The sequence below is a fragment of the Chiloscyllium punctatum genome, chromosome 40, assembly GCF_047496795.1.
Source record: "Chiloscyllium punctatum isolate Juve2018m chromosome 40, sChiPun1.3, whole genome shotgun sequence".
NCBI classification, from domain to species: Eukaryota; Metazoa; Chordata; class Chondrichthyes; order Orectolobiformes; family Hemiscylliidae; genus Chiloscyllium; species Chiloscyllium punctatum.
In genome coordinates, this window is record NC_092778.1 from 21651944 (window position 1) to 21672824 (window position 20881).

Consider the following 20881-nt stretch of genomic DNA (forward strand, 5'->3'; position numbering starts at 1 on the left):
CAGACCCTTTGGTCCAACCCGTCCATGCCGACCAGATATCCCAACCCAATCTAGTACCCCTGCCAGCACCTGGCCCATATCCCTCAACCCTTCCTATTCATATACCCATCCAAATGCCTCTTAAATGCTGCAATTGTACTAGCCTCTACCACTTCCTGTGGCAGCTCATTCCATACACGTACCACCCTCTTTTTTAAAAAAAGTTACCTCTTAGGTCTCTTTTATATCTTTCCCCTCTCACCCTAAACCTATGCCCTCTAGTTCTGGACTCCCTGACCCCAGGGAAAATACTTTATTTATCCTATCCATGCCCCTCAGTTACCTACATATCAACAAACATTTACATTTTGTTCATGTTAAATATTTTTGTAAATAAATTAGAATTTCCTGTGCAATTTAATAGAAACAAGTACATATTACATTCACTAGTTCAAAGCTAAGACAGCAAATGTTGACCATAAAATTTAGTACATTTCACGTAACATCCCACAGTCAGGAATGTCAAAGAAATTAAATACCATGCTACACAAGGAAGGCATTTCCATTTATACCACAGATGTCTTAGTGTAAACCGAGAGCTGAATGGAAAGCCTCGAAGCCAAGTTATCTTTTTAATTATTTCCCATTACTCTTCTACCTTGATATCCATTTCTACCTAGAACCTCTCTCTGCAATCAGGCATTTTGCCATTTGCTTAATGTTGCCCAGTGGCAAACAGAGTCACCTCTAGACTGGTTTAAGGTGATGTAGATGACAAAGTATCAAAAAACATCCAATTTACTGTTACCAATCCACTCCCTTACAAGAAGTCATAATAAGTGTGTTTAGGGTGCTTCAAGCTTATAAATATTTCATTGTTTTTAAACCCCTTATGTCATTAATCTTTGTATGTACTTAATAGTTGAGGGATAGGAAAGTAAAATGTTCTCTTATTCATCATAAAATCCCCACTAATTGCAAATGGTCATATCCAACTTTTTTTTCCCAAGTTCTATTCTAGCAGTTATCAGGACTACAAAGAGAAGCAGTCAATTTTATTTTAATAAATTCTGAAATCATTGGTAGTAATCTCCTACAATGTTAGTTTAGAAATTTTCATAGCAACTGAATTAAAGCTTGAGAAAAACAAATCAAATACGGCTGCTAACCACAGTTACAAATCCAGTAAATTGAGTACAATATACATCATTCAAAATATCTTCAGTTCACAAATGTTAGGATTCAGCATGAATAAAACTTAGTCCCTCCATCGATGTCCACAGTCTGGATTGCAGCACTTGTAAAACGTAGTCATGGGTTCATCTGCAGACCTGGTTTGTATTTGCATGAAATATGCTCTAGGGTGTTCACATTTGGGACAGGCTTCTACAAAAACACAGGGGAAAGAAAAAGTTGGATAGTTGTAAGACTGAGGTCAACACGGTACACTTATTACCTATTATATGCAATTCACGTGCGAGTAGTCTTATCAGTGTATAATAAAGCTCTTCCTAATCTACTTCACTGACCAGATTCCGCATTCATAAGCACCTTTTAAGGATGCAAAATGAAACACCTGGCCAGACTATATTAGGGCAGCAAGATGACATCTGAAAGGGAAGCCAATTGGATAATGGGTGACAGTGCATAAGTTGGTTAGAGAATATTTATAAAAGATACAAAGGAGTGAAATAAGGGATTTGAAACGAGGCTGAGGATTTAAAAGTCAAGGCTTTGCTTAACTCAGCAAAAAGTACAGGTAAGCTCAGCTAAAGTCCTTTTAACTTTCCTTTTTAGTTTTACAGCAGTTAAGATGGCAGGGCAGTCATATGTTCCTCCTGCAGGATGTGGGAGCTCAGGGACTTGCATTGTTCCTGACAACTATGTCTGTGGGAAGTGCACTTAGCTGCAGTTCCTTGGAGACAGTGTTAGGGAGCTGGATGCACTCCGGATCATCCGAGATGCTGAGCGTTTCATAAGAGTTTTAGTGAGGTTTGTCACACGAGGAAAGGCAAAGGGAGTAGACAGAGTGCAGGAATCCCCTATGGCCATTACCCTCAAAGTATACCATTTTGGATAGTGTTGGGGGCATGACCGTTCAGGGGAAAGCAGCATAAAGTCATAGAGATGTACAGCATGGAAACAGACCCTTTAGTCTAACTCTTCCATACTAATCAGATATCCCAACCTAATCTAATCCCATTTGCCAGCACTTGGCCCATATCCCTCTCAACCCTTCTATTCATATACCGGTCCAGATGTCTTTTGAATTGTACCAGCCTCCACCACTTCCTCTGGCAGCTCATTCCATACACGTACCACCCTGTATGTGAAGTTGCCCCTTAGATCTCTTATCTTTCCCCTCTCACCCTAAACCTATGCCCTCTACTTCTGGACTCCCACACCCCAGGGAAAAGACTTTGTCTATTTATCCTATCCATGCCCCTCATGATTTTATAAACCTCTATAAGGTCACCCCTCAGTCTCCGACGCTCCAGGGAAAACAGCCCCTCACTGCAGCTCAAATCCTCCAACCCTGGCAACATCCTTATAAACCTTTTGTGAACCCTTTCAAGTTTCACAACATCTTTCCAATTGGAAGGAGACCAGAATTGCATGCAATCTTCCAACAATGGCCTAACCAATGTCCTGTCCAGCCACAACATGACCTCCCAGCTCCTGTACTCAATACTCTGACCAATAAAGGAAAGCATACCAAACCCCTTCTTCACTATCCTATCTACCTGCAACTCCACTTTCAAAGAGCCATGAACTTGCATTCCAAGGTCTTTGTTCAGCAACACTACCTCAGACCTTCCCATTAAGTGTATAGGACATGCTCTGATTTGCTTTTTCAGAATGCAAATTAAACTCCATCTGCCACTTCTCAGCCCATTGATCCATCTGATCAAGGTTCTGTTGTAATCTGAGGTAACCTTGTTTGTCCACTACACCTCCAATAGTAGCCAGATCGATGGCACTATGACTGGCTCTGGTGCAGAATAGGAAACGGTAAAGGTAAACAAGACTTTAGGAGACTCTATGGGTAGGGGGACAAACAGGAGATTATGGCTGCAAAGAGAATCCAGGATGGTGTGTTGCCTCCCAGGTGTTGGGGTCCAAGATGTCTCAGTGGCTGCAGAATGTTCTCAAGGGGGAGGGTGAACAGCCAGGAGTCATTATGCACATTGACACAAATGACACAGGTAGAAATAGGGATGAAGGCCTGCAGAGTGATTTATATAGAGCTAGAAAAAAAAGTATAACATCTGTAGTAGGTAGCTACTTGAGAAAATTCTGAGGGATTGGAAAGACAGGGTTTGATAAAGAGTAGTCAGCACAGCTTTGCGAGTGGGAGAGCATGCCTCACATTCGTTAGTTCTTTGGTTGCCAGGGCGGTAGTCTGTGAATTTCAGGAAGGCCTTTAATCAGGTTCCACACTATGCTGCTCTGGAAGGTTAGATCACATGGAGGAGCTTGCAAATTGGCTTGATAGTAAGAAGCAAAGGGTAATACTGGAAGGATGCTTATCAGACTGAAGGCCTATCACTAGTGGAGTGCCTCAGAGGTCGATGCTGGGTCCACTGCTGTTTATTATCTATATCAATGATTTGGATGAGAATGTACAAGGCATGATTAGTAAGTTTGCAGATTTCACCGAAATAGGTGGAATCGTGGACACTGAGGAAGGTTATCAGAGATTAATCAGCTGGGGAAGTAGACCAAGGAATGGAGATTGATATAGATAAGTTTGAGGTCTTGCATTTTGGAAAGTAAAATCAAGGTAGGAGTTTCACGGTGAATGGTAAAGCCTTAGAGTGTCGTGGAGCAGAGGGATCTTCGAGTTCAGGTACACAGTTCTGAAAGCGGAGTCGCAGTGAAGATGACTTTTGGCATATTGGTCTTCATTAGTCAGGGCACTGAGTTTAGAAGTTGGGAAGTTATGTTGCAGGATATCGGTGAGGCTGCACTTGGAGTACTGTGTTCAGTTTTGGTCACCTTGTCATAGGATGGACGTTATTAAACTGGAAAGACTGCAGAAGAAATTTACAAGGACGTTCCCTGGACACAAAGGTATGAGTTTATAGGGAGAGGTTGGACAAGCTAGGACTTTTCCTTTAGACCATCGGAGACTGAGGTGAGAACCTTATAGAGGTGTATAAGATCATGAGAGGCATGGATAGAGTGAATGCGCCCAGTCTGAATAAAGGACTAGAGGGCATCAGTTTAAGGTAAGAGGAGAAAGAATAAATGGGAACCTCAGGGGCAACTTTTTCACAGAGGGTGGTACACATAGAGTTTGGGCCAAACGGCCTGTCTCCATGCTGTATGACCATCACAGTAAAACTTTAAAAGATTCTTACCCCCCTGGCAAAAACTGGGCTGAGTGTCGCTGGCAAGGCCAGCATTTATTGTCCATCTATAATTACCCCAGGGAAGGCAGTGGTGAGCAGTTATAGCACCCCTATCATAGGGGATATATTAACCACAGATGTGGTATTGATGAAATAATCCCCAGTCAGGGTGGTGAGTGGCTTGGAGAAGAACTTGCAGGTGGTATTTCTATGCATCTACTGTCCTCACCGGTACGGACCATAGGTTTGCCAAGGGCAGTTAACTGTAGTGTACCTTTTAAGCACACTGAGCATTGGCAGTAGATAATGAATATTTAGGGTAATAAAATGGAGTCGAGACAATCAAATCAGCTACTTTTACCTAAATGTGTTATTGGAGCTTTACTCAGAGGAGAGTATTTCATCACACTCCTAACCTGTGACTTGTAGATGGTGGACAGAGAGTTACTCACTGCAGAATTCCTAGCCCAGTTAAGTATTTGGTCAATGGCTATTCCTAAGACACTGATAGCCTATGACAGTATCTCCCCTCCCCACCGCCCAAACTCTAACTACTTATTTTATTTAAAGACAAATGTAAGGGGCTGTGTTCCAATTGTGATTCAACTGGTCCACCACTAGACTTGAAGTAAATCACACTTTATTCTCACAACAGTTAAAATACAAACAAAAGAAGAATTGGTAACTCTATCATACTTTAAATATTTAATTATCAACTGTCCCATTATAACAGCATCTCAAACCCACCCTTGGCAAAGGCAAATTCAGCAAAACAATCTTCTCATGTGCCCTCTCCAGTCCATGAGACAGGAACAGTCTAGCATCGGAGAGAGAGAGAGCTGTATCTAGCAGCTTCAACAGCAAACTCCAAACTCCAAAACCCAACTGAAAGCAAAACTAAAACCCCAAGTCTGTGTGAACCTGACTCCACCCATTCATGCTTCTAAACATGCAAGGCGCTTAAAGCCATTTACTCACTGCTTCTGAAGCAGATCTTCCTGCAGCACTGTGGCAAAACCTCTCCAAGAGAAAGAGCACCAACACAAATGCAATTTAATATTAAAGGTAGACAGTCCCTTGTTGGAGATGGTTATTGACACATTTGTGTAGTGTGAATATTATTTGCCACTTATTATCCCAGATCTGAACATTGCCCAGTTCTTCACATATATGAACACAGGCTACTTCAGTATCTAAGTTGCAAATTGTGCTGAATATTGTGTGATTGTCAGCAAATAACCTTACTTCTGACCTTATAATGGAGAATAGGTCAATGATGAAAGAACTGCAGGTAGTTCGGTTGAAGAACATGGGACTCTTGTCTCCACAGTGGTAAAGTCCCACTCTATGAATCAGAAGGTCTGTGTTCAAATTACACCTGCTCCACATGCATGGCCTAACATCTCTGAACAGAATAATAGCATCTATCCTGTGGAACGCCAATACCCTAGGACTGAGATGATGTGCCTTCAACAAGCTACTAAATTAAATCTTATTTAATTTCAGATAGTTGCCAGGGATAGACTTGGAGTTGGTGCCTCAGGAATGGAGTTTAAGAGTGGGAACAAAATGCCATGGCTTCAGCCTTCCCAGTGTTTAACAGGAGAAAATTTATGCTTTACCGTTACTGAATGCTGGGTATAAGCACTCTGATAATTTGGTATCAGTGCAGGGGTTGAGACATGTTGAGATGGAGGAGCTGGGTGTCATGAACATGCATGTGAAAGCAACTACTGTGCCAACATGCAGCTAGATGTTGAGGAGGATAGGTCTAATAAAACACCTTTGGGCAACACTCGAGTAGAAGCAAGAAACCATTGTAAATGATACTTTGGCTACGATTGGACAAAATAATGGAAACAGGCAGCTGGACAGAGGTAAGGATTTGGAGGGTGCTGTCATTAAGCTTCAAAGAACACAGAAAATTCGAACACAGGAACAGGCCCTCCAAGCCTGTGCCGATCCAGATCCTCTATCTAAACCTGCCGCCTATTTTCTAAGGATCTGTATCCCTTTGCTCCCTGCCCATTCATGTATCTGTCTAGACACATCTTAAATGATGCTATCGTACCTGAGCCTACCACCTAAACTGGCAACCACCAGGCACCCACCACCCCCTGCGTAAAGAGCTTTCCACACATATCTCCCTTAAACTTTTCCCCTCTCACTTTGAACTCATGACCCCTAATTGAGTCCCCCACTCTGCGGAAAAAGTTTCTTGCTATCCACCCTGTCTATACCTCTCATGATTTTGTAGACCTCAATCAGGTCCCCCTCAACCTCTGTCTTTCTAATGAAAATAATCCTAATCTACTCAACCTCTCCTCATAGTTAGCACCCTCCATACCAGGCAACATCCTGGTGAACCTCCCCAAAGCATCCACATACTTTTGGTAATGTGGCAACCAGAACTGTACGCAGTATTCCAAATGTGGCTGAACCAAAGTCCTATACAACTATAACATGACCTGCCAACTCTCATATCAATACCCCGTTCGATGAAGGAAAGCATGCCTATAGACCTGCATTGCCACCTTCAGGGAACAATGGACCTGAACACCCAGATCTCTCTGTACATCAATTTGCCCCAGGACTTTTCCATTTATTGTATAGTTCGCTCTTGAATTGGATCTTGAAAAATGCATCACCTTGCATTTACCCAGATTAAAGTCCATCTGCCATTTCTCCACCCAACTCTCCAATCTATGTATATTCTGCTGGATTCTCTGACAGTCCCCTTCACCATCTGCTACTCCAATCTTAGTGTTCTGCAAACTTGCTAATCAGACCAGCTTTACCTCCCTCCAGATCATTTATGTATATCACAAACAACAGTTGTCCCAGCACTGATCCCTGTGGAACACTACTAGTCACAGTTCTCCACTTTGAAGAACTCCTTTCCACTACTACATCTCCTGCTGCCCAGCCAGTTCTCTATCCATCTAGCTAGAACACCCTGGGTCCCATGAGACTTCACTTTCTCCATTAGTCTACTGTGGGGAACCTTATCAAATGCCTTACTGAAGTCCGTGTATATGACATCTATAGCCATTCCCTCAATCAACTTTGTCACTTCCTCAAAGAATTCTACTAAATTGGTAAGACATGACCTTCCCTGCACAAAACCACGTTGCCTATCACTGATCAGCCCATTTTCTTCCAAATGGGAATTGATCCTATCCCTCAGTAACCTCCGTATCCAGCAGTTTCCCTACCACTGATGTCAGGCTCACCGGTCTATAATTACCTGGAGTATCCCTGCTACTTTCTTAAACAAGGGGGAAACATTAGCAATTCTCCAGTCCTCTGGGACCTCACCCATGTTCGAGGATGCTGCAAAGCCAAGGCACCAGCTATTTCCTCTCTAGCCTCCCTCAGTAACCTGGGATAGATCCCATCCGGACCTGGGGACTTGTCCACCTTAATGCCTTTTAGAATACCCAACATTTCCTCCCTCCTTATACCAACTTGACCTAGAGTAATCAAACATCTATCCCTAACCTCAACATCCTAACCTCCCCTCAGTGAATACTGATACAAAGTATTCATTAAGAATCTCATCCATTTTCTCTGACTCCACGCATAACTTTCCTCCTTTGTCCTCAAGTGGCCAACCCTTTCTCTAGTTACCCTCTTGCTCATTATATACAAATACAAGGCTTTGGGATTTGCCTTAACCCTGCTCACTAAGGATATCTCATGACCCCCTTTAGCCGTTTTAATTTCTCATTTCAGATGGGTCCTACATTCCCGATATCCTTCCAAAGCTTCATCTGTCTTTAGTTGCTTAGACCTTATGTATGCTTTCATTTTCGTCTTGGCTAATCTCATAATTTCACCAGTCATCCATGGTTCCCTAATCTTGCCATTTCAATCCCTCATTTTCACAGGAACATGTCTCTCCTGAACTCTAATTCATCTCTCTTTAAAAGCCTCCCACATATCCAATGTATATTTATCTTCAAACAAGCGCTTCTAATCCACATTCCCCAGCTCCTGCTGAATTTTGCTATAGTTGGCCTTCTCCCAGTTTTGCACTCTTCCTTAAGGAACACTCTTGTCTTTGTCCATGAGTATTCTAAAACTTACAGAAATGTGATCACTATCCCAAAGCAATGCCCTACTGAAACTTCAACCACCCGACTGGGCTCATTCCCCAACTCCAAGTCCAATATGGCCCTTTTCAGAGTTGGACTATTTACATTACTGCTCTAAAAAACCCTTCTGGATGCTCCTTACAAATTCTGTTCTACCTAGACCTCTAACACCAAGTGAATCCCAGTCAATGTTGAGAAAAATTAAAATCTCCTTTCACCAGTACCCTGTTGCTCCTACATCTTTCCATGATCTGTTTACATATTTGCACCTATATCTCATGCTCATTGTTAGGAGGGCTATAGCACAGCCTCAACATTTTTACACACCCTTCCTATTTCTGAGCTCTGCCCATATTGCCTCACTGCTCGAGTTCTCCATAGTGCCCTCCCTCAGCACAGCTGTGATATCTTTAAACCAGTAATGCAACTCCACCAACCCTTTTACCTCCCTCTCTATCCCGCCTGAAGCATCGATATCCTGGGACATTTAGTTGCCAATCATGCCGTTCCCTCAACCAAGTCTCAGTAATAGCAATAACATACTCCCAGGTACTAATCCAAGCCCCAAGTTCATCTGCCTTACCTACTACATTTCTCACATTAAAACAAATGCATCTCAGACCACCTGTCCCTTTGCGTTCATCATCTTCTCCCTGTCTACTCTTTCCCCTTAGTCACGCTGACTTCATTATCTAGTTCCTTACAGGCTTTAGTTACTGCCTCCTTACTGTCCATGAACCTCATTTGGCTCCCACCCCCCTGCCACATTAGTTTAAAACCCACCCCAACAGCATTAGCAAAAGCACCCCCAAGGACATTGGTTCCAGTCCAGCCCAGGTGTAGACCATCCAATTTGTAATAGTCGCACCTCCCCCAGAACTGGTCCCAATGTCTCAAAAATCTGAACCCACCTCCCTTCAATTTCTACCTTCAAACTTACTCAAACTAGCTTCCACAGCCTCTGCGGTAGAGAATTCCAAAGTTCACAACTTTCTTGAGGAAACCAATTCTCCTTGACTTAGGCCCAGTTGGTATCCGCCTTATGTTTAAACTGAACTCCTTGGTTCTAAATATGTTAACCAGAGGAGCCATCTTAGCTGCATCTTCCTCGTGTCTCTTTTTTTTAGTATTTTGGAAATTCCAATTTTCATTCTTCAAAACTCTACAGAATACAGGCCCAGTTTTCCCAATCTTTCTTCAGTGAATGGTCTTGCCATCCCAGGGAGAAATCTGGTGAACCTTTGTTGCATTCCCTCTATGGCAATATGATTTCTTAGATAAGTAAAGCAACAGATCTCCAGTTGCAGTCTAACCAAACTCCTATATAACTGAAGACAGACATGATTACTCTCTTACACAAATCCTCTTACAGTGAAGGCTAACTGTTAGCCTTCAGAGATTTCTGACCATTTAAGAAATTCACTGCACATTTGTTTGTCCTACCAAAGTGGGATTACCTCAATTTTATTTTAACCCTTTATATTCCTGTCCAAACCCTCCTGAAGTTTTTTGACATCTTTCTCATACATATTTCCACTCAGCATCTACAGATTTGGAAATATTATATTTGATCCCCAAATATGGTCAATAACTAGGACCCCACGTACTGAGGCTTGTGACACCCGACTACTCATAGCTTGCCAACACTGCAAAGACACATTTATTCCTACACTCTGCTTTTAGTCTGTTAGTTAATCATTAAATCATGCCAGTACATTACTTCCTATCTCATGTTTTAATTTCTCTAACTAGTTTCCTATGGGGGACTGTTGTACTCGGTTACCAACAATGCTTCCTTCCAATTCGAGTTACCACTCAGGTTCCTATCTTGAGAAGTTAGCTTAAACCCATCCTCCAACAACACGAGCAAATCTCCATGGTGATATTAGCCCCAGTCTATGAAGGTACAACACATTCAGCTTATACAGGTGCCAACTGCTCCAAAGACAGGCCCAATTCCTCAGAAATCTGATGCTCTCTCAGGTCTCCAGTCACGTATTCAATTGATCAACACCCCCGTCCTTATGCTCACTCGCACATGCAGGAAGTTATCTTGAGATTACTGCTCAAAGTCCTGATTTAACTTACTTAATTCCCTGAGATCTGCTTTAAATACCTCATTCTTCCTCCTACCTATATCGCTGGTGCCAATGTAGACCACAATGTCTGGCTAATCCCCCTCTGTCAGAGGATGTCCTGAGTAAAACTATGCCAGCAGGTAATGTGCCATGCTGGCGTCATGTTTCACGCTACAGAAATGCCTGTCTGATCCACATGACAATGACAATAACCTACTACTATTGTTCTGCCATTCTTCTTCTTCCTCTGTGTACAGCCGAGTCACTCGGGGTGCCATGGGCTTGGCTCAGATTGCACTTCCTCAAGGAACCACATCCTTACCAGTTTCCAAAGTGGAATACCAATTAGAAAGCACAATTGATCCAGGGGACTCCTGCACTACCTGCTTGGTTTTCTCAGTCTGGTTGGTAGTCACCCATTCCCTCTCTGACAGTAACACTTGTAAAATCTACGTGACTACTTCCCTATCTGTGCTATCCTTAACAGTCTTCTTTTTCACAAATGCTCAAGTTCCAAAGCCCAGAGTTCAAATTGGCACAGCTGTGATACGTTGTGCAGATGTTCTGTGTCTGTCACACATGGAATGTCCATGGCTTCATAGTTATAGCAGTAAGCACATTCCACACGGCCCTTCTAACTTGGCATCCTGTAATTCTAAAACCTATTTGTTATCTTTAAAGTACAGATGCACTACAATAAACTAACAGGCTACGTCTCAGAAAGAGAGACAAGAACTCTGGAGACCTAAACATAAAAAACTAAATATACAATTTACACTTTAAAAAGATTGGCAATACTGACCAAACCTACTCCCCCATCAGATGCTTTCCCTGCACTGTCAACACCCAGGTGTTGAGACTTGATTTCGGAGAGTAAACTTTAATTAATGCACGCCTTTTCCCCTCTGCTCTGAATTCCCACTTTGAACCAAGTTCTCACTTACATACTCTGTCTCAAGTCTCACTCTGGTGAAGGCTCTCGAACTCCGACCTTGCAGCTTATTCTGACCATATGCTTTGAACAAGCTCTTCTTACACAGAGACAACTGACGAAGTCTCTTGTTTCTCTGAACTTCCTGCTCCAGTAATCAACACTTAATTCACGGTGGGCATTAGTTAAGTTTTTTTATTCTGAACTTTTATTCAATTCAGGTTTTACCATCTGCCATGGTGGGTCTCAAACTCACTTGTGGGGGTGCCGGATGACTAATCTGGGCTGATCTAATTGTAACCTGCCAGTAGCAGTGTGGACTCTCCCTCTTTATGGGCATTTAAACGGGCATTGGATAGGTATATGGAGGATAGTGGGCTATTTAGGTTAGGTGGGCTTGGATCGGCGCAACATCGAGGGCCAAAGGGCATGTACTGCGCTGTATTCTTTCTATGTTTCTAACCTCAAATCTACCTAGCTGTAACCCCCTTGCTTAGCAATAATCTATCCCTTTTCAGGAACAGACTTCCAAAGACCATGACCCTCTGTGACTCACTTTCAGTGCATTGTAGACTTGAAGCCAAACTCCCTCCCTTGGTATTAAATTCCCCTTACAGTAAATGGTAACCTACTATTAGTTTCTCTTTGAGCTAGGACCAAGGCACAGAATTAGGCCATTTGGTCAAGTTATCTCCAGCATTCATTCATGGCTGATATGTCTCTCAAACCCATTCTCCTGCCTTCTCCCTGGAATCCTTAGTCCCCCTTACTAGTCAAGAACCTATCTCTGTCTGAAATATACTCAAACAATATGGCCTCCACAGACCTCTGCAGCAATGAGTTCCACAGATTCACCACTGGCTGAAGAAATTCCTCATCTCAGATCAAAGATCCCTTCACTTTGGGGCTGTGTCCTTGAATCCTAGTCTCTCCGACTAGTAGAAACATCTTTTCCATATCCACTCTATCCAGGCCTCTCAGTATTCTGTAAGTTTCAGTGAGAACCCTCCTCATCCTGCTAAACTCCATCAAGTACAGACCCAGAGTCCTCAACCGCTCCTTATATGACAAGCCCTTCAACCCCGACATCATTCTTGTAAACCTCCAGTGGACTCCCTCCGAGACCAGCACATCCTTTCTTAGATACAGGGCCCAAAACTGCTCACAATATTCCAAACACTGTCTCACCAGTGCCTTATACAGCACAACTCTGCTTTTGTATTTTAGCCCTCTTGAAATGAATGCTAACATTGCATTTGCCTTCCTAACTGCCAGATGAACCTACACGTTAACCTTCAGAATCCTGAAGCAGGACTCCCAAGTCTTTTTGGGCTTCATATTTTGAAGACTTTCTCCATTTACTAAATAGTCTACACCTCTATTCTTCCTACTAAAGTGCATACCCTCACACTCTCCTACACTGTCTGTGTTTGACCACTTCTTTGCTCACTCTCCTTGTGTCTCCAAGTCCTTTTGCAATTTCCTACTTCCTCAACACTCCCTGTCCCTTCACCTATCTTTGTGTCATCTGCAAACTTAGCAACAATGCCCTCAGTTCCTTCATCCAGACCGTTAAAGTAAATGGCTGTGATCCCAACACTGACCCCTGTGGAACTCCACTAGTCACCAGCTACCATCACATAAAAGACACCTCTTATATCAACTCCCGTCCTTCTGCCAGTCAGTCAATCCTCTACCCAATATCCCTCAAGTCCCTTACTGATTAAAAATTCTCAGGCCTCAATATACTTAATGACACAGCCCTCTGTAGTAAATAATTCAATGGATTCACCACCTTCAGAAAAAACTTACTCATCTGCCTTAATTGCATGACCCCTCATTTCGAGATAACGTCCTCTGGTCCCACACACTCCCCACAGAGGGAAAACAACCTTTCTGCATCTACCTTGCCAAGCCTCTTAAGAATCTTATATGATTCAATAATGTCACCCCTCATTCCCCTAAATTCAAGAAAGCACAGACCTAACCTAGTCAACCTGTCCCAGGCAACAGTACTCTCAGAAGGAGAGGCTGAATTATCTAGGTGTGCTCAGTTTTGAAACAGCCTGTCAGAGTAGCTCGGAGAGCAATTCAGAGTTATTTCTGTATGGGGAAGACACTGGTGCCTGCAGTGTCACTAACATCTGGCTGGGCTGCTGGGAAATCCATGGGATCTCTCTTGACCTGTCTGGTCCGCAGTTGGGTACATTCTGTGTGGTATGTCCAACCACTATTTGGCTCTAAACTTACATTTCTCTCACATTATCACTGTTAAAGATGCATACATGTTATGGACTGTTTTACTTTTCTAAGGTTACCTCAAACTACAATGGGATCTTGATCGATCCCTGATGAAGGGCTTTTGCCTGAAACGTCGATTTTCCTGCTCCTCAGATGCTGCCTGACCTGCTGTGCTTTTCCAGCACCACATTTTCAGCTCTGATCTCCAGCATCTGCAGTCCTCACTTTCTCCACAATTGCATCATATAAAAGGCATCTGGATGGGTTTGGAAGGATATGGGCCAAATGCTGACAAATGGGACTAGATTGGGTTAGGATATCTGGTCAGCATGGACGATTCAGACCGAAGGATCTGTTTCTGTGCTGCACATCCCTATGACTATGACTCTATGATCTGCCTGTTTCTAAGATTTAGGGAGCTAGTAACCAAAAAGTCCAAAAATGTTTACTACATTGGAATCATGCTCAGGTAGAAAAGATTAAATTCACAGGGAGCTAATGTGAGCCTGGAAGAACCATTTAGTGCGGGCTACAGAAAGTGTGTCTCCAGAAAAATTATAAAGGAACTTATTTCTCGGGGTAAGAATAAAATCAAAATGTTGAAGAAATTCACATCTGACAGTTCCTGCAGAGAGTAAAATGGTAAAAGTTCAAGTCTATGTGACTTCTTCAGAACTGAAGGTGGCTGGAAAAGTGATAGTTGTTACGTCATTGAAAATGAGAGAAGGAACAAGTAGGAAAAGCTGTCCAGAATAAAAGAAGGAGCGAATGTGCATGGAAGGAGAGAAAAGGTACAGATAAAGTGTCAGTCTCAATGGTAATGGTAAATGGAAATGATTCAGGTATCTCCAGCACTGTTTTTAGTTCAGCTCTACAGCATCTGCAGTATTTTGCATTAACTCCAGTGGCCCAGTATCACTTTGAATTGATCCTGGGAATATTTAACGCCTACATGAAGGATAGTGTAAAGTATATGTTTGAAATGTGTTTTTTTCTGTATTGCACTCCATTCTGTGGGTTAAGGCACAAGTTGTCTACAAAGAGATGTTTAATTAAGTAACTTCACTCATTTCTTAAAATACACGTTTTAAAACGTGAAATCTCAATGCATCATTTTCTGAGCAATAAACTAGAATTTTCAATTATCTTTTAAAAGCTATAGATCTCTATAGGCAATGTTACACCATGACAACAACATATTATAGTACAATAATTGGTATTCACCATCCGCATCTTGCGTGTGACCACAAGTTGTTTTAATTCTTACCTGCGGTAGAGTCAACATTTCCCAAGCAGCAGCTCCACCTAACACATCATCGACTTCTTTCAGCTTGGGATATTTTCTGTTTGTTACCTTCAATACAAAGAAAACATTGTGTGTTACTTAGCGTACCCCCCCCACCCCCCCCAGTCTCTCTCTCCCCGCCTCTCCACCCCCAACACCCCAGTCTCTCTCTCCCCGCCACTCCCCCCCCAACACCCAGTCTCTCTCTCCCCGCCACTCCCCCCCCACCCCCCCAGTCTCTCCCTCTCTCCCCCCCAACCCCCCCAGTCTCTCCCTCTCTCCCCCCCAACCCCCCCAGTCTCTCCCTCTCTCCCCCCCAACCCCCCCAGTCTCTCCCTCTCTCCCCCCCAGTCTCTCCCTCTCTCCCCCCCAGTCTCTCCCTCTCTCCCCCCCAACCCCCCAGTCTCTCTCTCTCTCTCCCCCCCCCAACCCCCCAGTCTCTCTCTCTCTCTCTCTCCCCCCCACCCCCCCCAGTCTCTCTCTCTCTCTCTCTCCCCCCCACCCCCCCCAGTCTCTCTCTCTCTCTCTCTCCCCCCCCACCCCCCCCAGTCTCTCTCTCTCTCTCTCTCCCCCCCCACCCCCCCCAGTCTCTCTCTCTCTCTCTCTCCCCCCCCACCCCCCCCAGTCTCTCTCTCTCTCTCTCTCTCTCCCCCCCCCCACCCCCCCAGTCTCTCTCTCTCTCTCTCTCTCTCCCCCCCCCCACCCCCCCAGTCTCTCTCTCCCCGCCTCTCCACCCCCAACACCCCAGTCTCTCTCTTCCCGCCACTCCACCCCCAACACCCCAGTCTCTCTCTTCCCGCCACTCCCCCCCCACCCCCCCAGTCTCTCCCCCCCAACCCCCCCAGTCTCTCCCTCTCTCCCCCCCAACCCCCCCAGTCTCTCCCCCCCAACCCCCCCAGTCTCTCCCTCTCTCCCCCCAACCCCCCCAGTCTCTCCCTCTCTCCCCCCCAACCCCCCCAGTCTCTCCCTCTCTCCCCCCCCAACCCCCCCAGTCTCTCCCTCTCTCCCCCCCAACCCCCCCAGTCTCTCCCTCTCTCCCCCCCCCAACCCCCCAGTCTCTCTCTCTCTCCCCCCCCAACCCCCCCAGTCTCTCTCTCTCTCCCCCCCAACCCCCCCAGTCTCTCTCTCTCTCTCCCCCCCCAACCCCCCCAGTCTCTCTCCCTCTCCCCCCCCAACCCCCCCAGTCTCTCTCCCTCTCCCCCCCCAACCCCCCCAGTCTCTCTCTCTCTCTCCCCCCCAACCCCCCCAGTCTCTCTCTCTCTCCCCCCCAACCCCCCCAGTCTCTCTCTCTCTCTCTCTCTCTCTCTCTCTCTCTCCCCCCCCCACCCCCCCCAGTCTCTCTCTCTCTCTCTCTCCCCCCCACCCCCCCAGTCTCTCTCTCCCCCCCCCCACCCCCCCAGTCTCTCTCTCTCTCTCTCTCTCTCTCCCCCCCCACGCCCCCCAGTCTCTCTCTCTCTCTCTCTCCCCCCCCCACCCCCCCAGTCTCTCTCTCTCTCTCCCCCCCCACCCCCCCGTCTCTCTCTCCCCCCCCCCACCCCCCCGTCTCTCTCTCCCCCCCCCCCACCCCCCCAGTCTCTCTCTCTCTCTCTCCCCCCCACCCCCCCCAGTCTCTCTCTCTCTCTCTCCCCCCCCACCCCCCCCCAGTCTCTCTCTCCCCCCCCCACCCCCCCAGTCTCTCTCTCCCCCCCCCACCCCCCCAGTCTCTCTCTCTCCCCACCCCCCCAGTCTCTCTCTCTCCCCCCCCCACCCCACCCCCCCAGTCTCTCTCTCTCCCCCCCCCACCCCCCCCAGTCTCTCTCTCTCCCCCCCCCCACCCCCCCAGTCTCTCTCTCTCCCCCCCCCCAACCCCCCAGTCTCTCTCTCTCCCCCCCCCACCCCCCCAGTCTCTCTCTCCCCCCCCCCACCCCCCCAGTCTCTCTCTCTCTCTCCCCCCCCACCCCCCCAGTCTCTCTCTCCCCCCCCCACCCCCCCAGTCTCTCTCTCTCCCCCCCCACCCCCCAGTCTCTCTCTCTCCCCACCCCCCCAGTCTCTCTCTCTCCCCACCCCCCAGTCTCTCTCTCTCCCCACCCCCCCCAGTCTCTCTCTCTCCCCACCCCCCAGTCTCTCTCTCTCCCCCCCCCACCCCACCCCCCCAGTCTCTCTCTCTCCCCCCCCCCACCCCCCCCAGTCTCTCTCTCTCCCCCCCCCCACCCCCCCCAGTCTCTCTCTCTCCCCCCCCCCCAACCCCCCAGTCTCTCTCTCTACCCCCCCCCACCCCCCCCAGTCTCTCTCTCTCCCCCCCCCACCCCCCCCAGTCTCTCTCTCTCCCCCCCCACCCCCCCAGTCTCTCTCTCTCTCCCCCCCCCCACCCCCCCAGTCTCTCTCTCTCTCCCCCCCCCCACCCCCCCCAGTCTCTCTCTCCCCCCCCCCACCCCCCCCAGTCTCTCTCTCCCCCCCCCACCCCCCCAGTCTCTCTCTCTCCCACCCCCCCAGTCTCTCTCTCTCCCCCCCCACCCCCCCCCAGTCTCTCTCTCTCCCCCCCCCACCCCCCCAGTCTCTCTCTCTCCCCCCCCACCCCCCCAGTCTCTCTCTCTCCCCACCCCCCCAGTCTCTCTCTCTCCCCACCCCCCCAGTCTCTCTCTCTCCCCACCCCCCCAGTCTCTCTCTCTCCCCCACCCCCCCAGTCTCTCTCTCTCCCCCCCCCACCCCACCCCCCCAGTCTCTCTCTCTCCCCCCCCCCCCCACCCCCCCCAGTCTCTCTCTCTCCCCCCCCCCACCCCCCCCAGTCTCTCTCTCTCCCCCCCCCCCCAACCCCCCAGTCTCTCTCTCTACCCCCCCCCACCCCCCCCAGTCTCTCTCTCTCCCCCCCCCACCCCCCCCAGTCTCTCTCTCTCCCCCCCCCACCCCCCCAGTCTCTCTCTCTCTCCCCCCCCCCACCCCCCCAGTCTCTCTCTCTCTCCCCCCCCCCACCCCCCCCAGTCTCTCTCTCCCCCCCCCCACCCCCCCCAGTCTCTCTCTCCCCCCCCACCCCCCCAGTCTCTCTCTCTCCCCACCCCCCCCAGTCTCTCTCTCTCCCCCCCCACCCCCCCCCAGTCTCTCTCTCTCCCCCCCCCACCCCCCCCCAGTCTCTCTCTCTCCCCCCCCCACCCCCCCAGTCTCTCTCTCTCTCCCCCCCCCCACCCCCCCCAGTCTCTCTCTCTCTCCCCCCCCCCACCCCCCCCCAGTCTCTCTCTCTCTCCCCCCCCCCACCCCCCCCCAGTCTCTCTCTCTCTCCCCCCCCCACCCCCCCCCAGTCTCTCTCTCTCTCCCCCCCCCACCCCCCCCCCAGTCTCTCTCTCTCTCCCCCCCCCACCCCCCCCAGTCTCTCTCTCTCTCCCCCCCCCACCCCCCCCAGTCTCTCTCTCTCTCCCCCCCCACCCCCCCCAGTCTCTCTCTCTCTCCCCCCCCCACCCCCCCAGTCTCTCTCTCTCTCCCCCCCCCACCCCCCCCCAGTCGCTCTCTCTCTCCCCCCCCCACCCCCCCCAGTCTCTCTCTCTCTCCCCCCCCCACCCCCCCCAGTCTCTCTCTCTCTCCCCCCCCCACCCCCCCCAGTCTCTCTCTCTCTCCCCCCCCCACCCCCCCCAGTCTCTCTCTCTCTCCCCCCCCACCCCCCCCAGTCTCTCTCTCTCTCCCCCCCCACCCCCCCACAGTCTCTCTCTCTCCCCCGCACCCCCCCCAGTCTCTCTCTCTCTCCCCCCCACCCCCCCCAGTCTCTCTCTCTCTCTCTCTCTCTCTCCCCCCCCCCACCCCCCCCAGTCTCTCTCTCTCTCTCTCTCTCTCTCCCCCCCCCCACCCCCCCCAGTCTCTCTCTCTCTCTCTCTCTCTCTCCCCCCCCCACCCCCCCAGTCTCTCTCTCTCTCTCTCTCTCCCCCCCCCACCCACCCCAGTCTCTCTCTCTCTCTCTCTCCCCCCCCCCACCCCCCCCAGTCTCTGTCTCTCTCCCCCCCCCACACCCCCCAGTCTCGGTCTCTCTCCCCCCCCCACACCCCCCAGTCTCTCTGTCTCTCTCCCCCCCCCACACCCCCCAGTCTCTCTGTCTCTCTCCCCCCCCCACACCCCCCAGTCTCTCTGTCTCTCTCCCCCCCCCACCCCCCCCAGTCTCTCTGTCTCTCTCCCCCCCCCACCCCCCCCAGTCTCTCTCTCTCTCCCCCCCCCACCCCCCCAGTCTCTCTCTCTCCCCCCCCCCCACCCCCCCCAGTCTCTCTCTCTCTCCCCCCCCCCACCCCCCCAGTCTCTCTCTCTCTCCCCCCCACCCCCCCCAGTCTCTCTCTCTCTCTCTCCCCCACCCCCCCCAGTCTCTCTCTCTCTCTCTCTCTCTCTCCCCCCCCCCACCCCCCCCAGTCTCTCTCTCTCTCTCTCTCTCTCTCCCCCCCCCACCCCCCCCAGTCTCTCTCTCTCTCTCTCTCTCCCCCCCCCACCCACCCCAGTCTCTCTCTCTCTCTCTCTCCCCCCCCCACCCCCCCCAGTCTCTCTCTCTCTCTCCCCCCCCCACACCCCCCAGTCTCTGTCTCTCTCCCCCCCCCACACCCCCCAGTCTCGGTCTCTCTCCCCCCCCCACACCCCCCAGTCTCTCTGTCTCTCTCCCCCCCCCACACCCCCCAGTCTCTCTGTCTCTCTCCCCCCCCACCCCCCCCAGTCTCTCTGTCTCTCTCCCCCCCCCACCCCCCCCAGTCTCTCTGTCTCTCTCCCCCCCCCCACCCCCCCAGTCTCTCTGTCTCTCTCCCCCCCCCACCCCCCCCAGTCTCTCTGTCTCTCTCCCCCCCCCACCCCCCCCAGTCTCTCTCTCTCTCCCCCCCCCACCCCCCCCAGTCTCTCTCTCTCCCCCCCCCCCACCCCCCCCAGTCTCTCTCTCTCTCCCCCCCCCCACCCCCCCACAGTCTCTCTCTCTCCCCCGCACCCCCCCAGTCTCTCTCTCTCTCCCCCCCACCCCCCCCACAGTCTCTCTCTCTCCCCCGCACCCCCCCAGTCTCTCTCTCTCTCCCCCCCACCCCCCCCAGTCTCTCTGTCTCTCTCCCCCCCCACACCCCCCCAGTCTCTCTGTCTCTCTCCCCCCCCACACCCCCCAGTCTCTCTGTCTCTCTCCCCCCCCCACACCCCCCAGTCTCTCTGTCTCTCTCCCCCCCCCACACCCCCCAGTCTCTCTGTCTCTCTCCCCCCCCACACCCCCCAGTCTCTCTCTCTCTCCCCCCCCACACCCCCCAGTCTCTCTCTCTCCCACCCCACCCCCCCAGTCTCTCTCTCTCTCCCCCCCACCCCCCCCAGTCTCTCTCTCTCTCTCTCTCCCCCCCCCACCCCCCCCAGTCTCTCTCTCTCTCTCCCCCCCCCACCCACCCCAGTCTCTCTCTCTCTCTCTCCTCCCCCCCCCCCCCAGTCTCTCTCTCCCCCCCCCACACCCCCCAGTCTCTCTGTCTCTCTCCCCCCCCACACCCCCCAGTCTCTCTCTCTCTCTCCCCCCCCCACACCCCCCAGTCTCTCTCTCTCTCCCCCCCCCACCCCCCCCAGTCTCTCTCTCTCTCTCCCCCCCCCACCCCCCCCAGTCTCTCTCTCCCCCCCCCACCCCCCCCCAGTCTCTCTCTCTCTCTCTCTCTCTCCCCCCACCCCCCCCAGTCTCTCTCTCTCTCCCCCCCCCACCCCCCCCAGTCTCTCTCTCTCTCTCCCCCCCCACCCCCCCCAGTCTCTCTCTCTCTCTCTCCCCCCCCACCCCCCCCCAGTCTCTCTCTCTCTCTCTCCCCCCCACCCCCCCAGTCTCTCTCTCTCTCTCTCCCCCCCACCCCCCCAGTCTCTCTCTCTCTCTCCCCCCCCAACCCCCCCATTCTCTCTCTCTCCCCCCCACCCCCCCCAGTCTCTCTCTCTCTCTCTCCCCCCACCCCCCCAGTCTCTCTCTCTCTCTCCCCCCC

General features: G+C 50.4%; 1 protein-coding gene across 1 annotated transcript in view; it reads right to left on the reverse strand.

Annotated features, from left to right (window-relative positions):
• Nucleotides 1–1019: 1019 nt before the first annotated feature.
• polr3k (polymerase (RNA) III (DNA directed) polypeptide K) overlaps nucleotides 1020–20881 on the reverse strand; it is a 55875-nt gene continuing 36013 nt past the window's right edge. Inside the window, 3 exon segments of the mRNA XM_072559458.1 lie at nucleotides 1020–1365; nucleotides 14949–14969; nucleotides 14972–15035. Of these exon segments, the coding sequence (XP_072415559.1) occupies nucleotides 1238–1365; nucleotides 14949–14969; nucleotides 14972–15035 (213 nt within the window). The 3' untranslated portion in view covers nucleotides 1020–1237.